A 2,500-nucleotide genomic window follows, 5' to 3' on the forward strand; every position below is an offset into this window, starting at 1 on the left:
TGTGAGTTGCACCACGGACTAACTGCTCACAGCCAACCACATCTGCAAAATCTAATGCCATGTCGGTCAGTTGGGGACACAGGATTAAGCCAGTCTCGGTGATGAGCATTAAAATCACCTATAAATACAAAACAAGATTTAATATCATTCTCTTGAATAGAAATGTACGAAAACAATCATAAATACTGTCATCAGAGTTGGGACTTCTATAAAGACTAAAAATGTAAAAAATATTAAAACGACTACACACTCTCACAACCATGTATTCGTGACAACCACATTCATACTTTGTAAAACGACTAGCATTAAAACCAACTCTAGAATATAAACACAAACCTTGGGCTCGAGGCATGGAATTCCTAGCAACAAGGGTTTATTAAAATTGGGTAAAAGTAACTCTGACGCGTGCCTCAAGTCTGAAACCAGAGTTTCAGCACAACAAATAATGCCAAATTTTGCCGAGATAACTGCTAGTTCATTCAAATTCCCATGAAGGCCACGAATATTACTAAAAAGTAAATTACAATACTTTGGACGGCAAGGACCAGGATTTAGCTCAACATCACCAGACAACAAAACATATATATATATATATATATATATATATATATATATATATATATATATATATATATATATATATATATATATGTTTGTGTGAGTGTGTGTGTGTGTGTGTGTGTGTGTGTGTGTGTGTGTCTGTGTGTGGTTGTGTATGTATATATATTTATGTGTGTGTGTGTGAGTTTGTGAATGTGCGTGTGTGTGTGCGTGTGTGTGTGTGTGTGTACGAGTGTGTGCGTGTGTGTGTGTTTGTGTGTGTGTGTGTGTGTGTGTGTGTGTGTGTGTGTGTGTGAGTATGTATATATGTGTGTGTGTGTGTGTGTGTGCGTATATATATATATATATATATATATATATATATATATATATATATATATATATATATATGTTTATACGTATGTATTTATATGAACATATATATATATATATATAGATATATTTATACATATATATATATATACACATATATATACATATATATATATACACACACACACACACACACACACACACACACACACACACACACACACACACACACACACACACACACACACACACACACACACACACACACACACACATATATATATATATATATATATATATATATATATATATATATATATATATATGTATTTATATGAAATATATATATATATATATATATATATATGTATATATATATATATATATATATATATATATATATATATATATATATATAGATATATATATATATATATATACACATATATAAATATATATATATATATATGTAATTATATATACATATATAAATACATATATATAAATACATATATATATATATATATATATATATATATATATATATATATATATATATATATATATATATATATATATATATACATATATATATTTATATGCATGGTCTATGGAAGAGGAGCACAAGCAGGCCTACTGACGGAGGACGCGGACATGGACGGCGTTGGAGTGGCCGTCGCCCTCCCTGTTGGAGGCCAGGCAGGTGTAGAGGCCGGCGTCCTCGCGGTCCACGGGCGACACCACCAGCGAAGCGTTGTCGCGCATCCAGCGGCGGCCGCCCACGCCCACCACGCGTCCCTGCGGCGAAGGAGACGGATTCACTCTCAGGGGAGGAGAGGCTGTGGAGCCACAGAGCTGGAACTGCGTGTGTGCGCTGTGTCATGTGTGCGGGAGGAAGATTACCTCGGATCAGGCTGATACGCTTAGCGCGCGAGAGAGCTTTTGCGCCATCAAGAATTTATCATTGTGAAATCTCACCTGAGCCTCAAGGATCGTTAATGCATGACACACCAGGCTACGAGCCCGGGGACGTCTAAAGCGTCTACCCAGCGCTCACGGTTATAATGTCTGTTATAAACACATTATCCTCTTGTGTTATTCAGTAAGGTGAATTAAGTAAAGCAACTTGCTATATAGTTGCGTTAAACACCTTCACCACGGACGAAAATGAAATGCCTGAATAAATAACATTTGATATATTTCTGTAATATATTGCAAGAAAAATGTCTGGCCGGCAACCAGGATTTTTGTTTTCTGAATCTAGGTGAAAGACGCGATACTACAAACTATTTTAGCGGATGGACCTACAAATTTATATATAAATACAGACCGACAGAGATGTGAATTTTATCACCAGAAAGTATAATGATTTTTTCCAGATATTTTGGCCGATTTTACTAAATTTAAATCTGAGAAAGAATTCAGTCATGTGACTGAATTTACTGAAATGAGCGCCAGGCGCTTCTTCACAAGACGAGATGGCAGAGAGAAACATTACTCACTGAGCGGGCGGAAGGGTTCTCGGGAGAGAAGCGGGGAGCAGCGAGTGCCAGCCTTCACTTGTTTAGCAAAAGGCAAGCCGACGCGAGCTACTTGGCATTCATGAGGCATCTTTTTCCAATATGTT

General features: G+C 36.1%; 1 protein-coding gene across 2 annotated transcripts in view; it reads right to left on the bottom strand.

Moving 5' to 3' along the window:
• Positions 1-2,500, bottom strand: part of LOC113803369 (uncharacterized) — a 135,310-nt gene that overhangs the window by 26,705 nt on the left and 106,105 nt on the right. For both annotated transcript variants that reach the window (XM_070143117.1, XM_070143116.1), the window contains exon 7: positions 1,515-1,671. In XM_070143117.1, the coding sequence (XP_069999218.1) occupies positions 1,515-1,671 (157 nt within the window). The remainder of the gene's footprint in view (positions 1-1,514; positions 1,672-2,500) is intronic.

Source organism: Penaeus vannamei, chromosome 30 (assembly GCF_042767895.1).
Source record: "Penaeus vannamei isolate JL-2024 chromosome 30, ASM4276789v1, whole genome shotgun sequence".
NCBI lineage: Eukaryota > Metazoa > Arthropoda > Malacostraca > Decapoda > Penaeidae > Penaeus > Penaeus vannamei.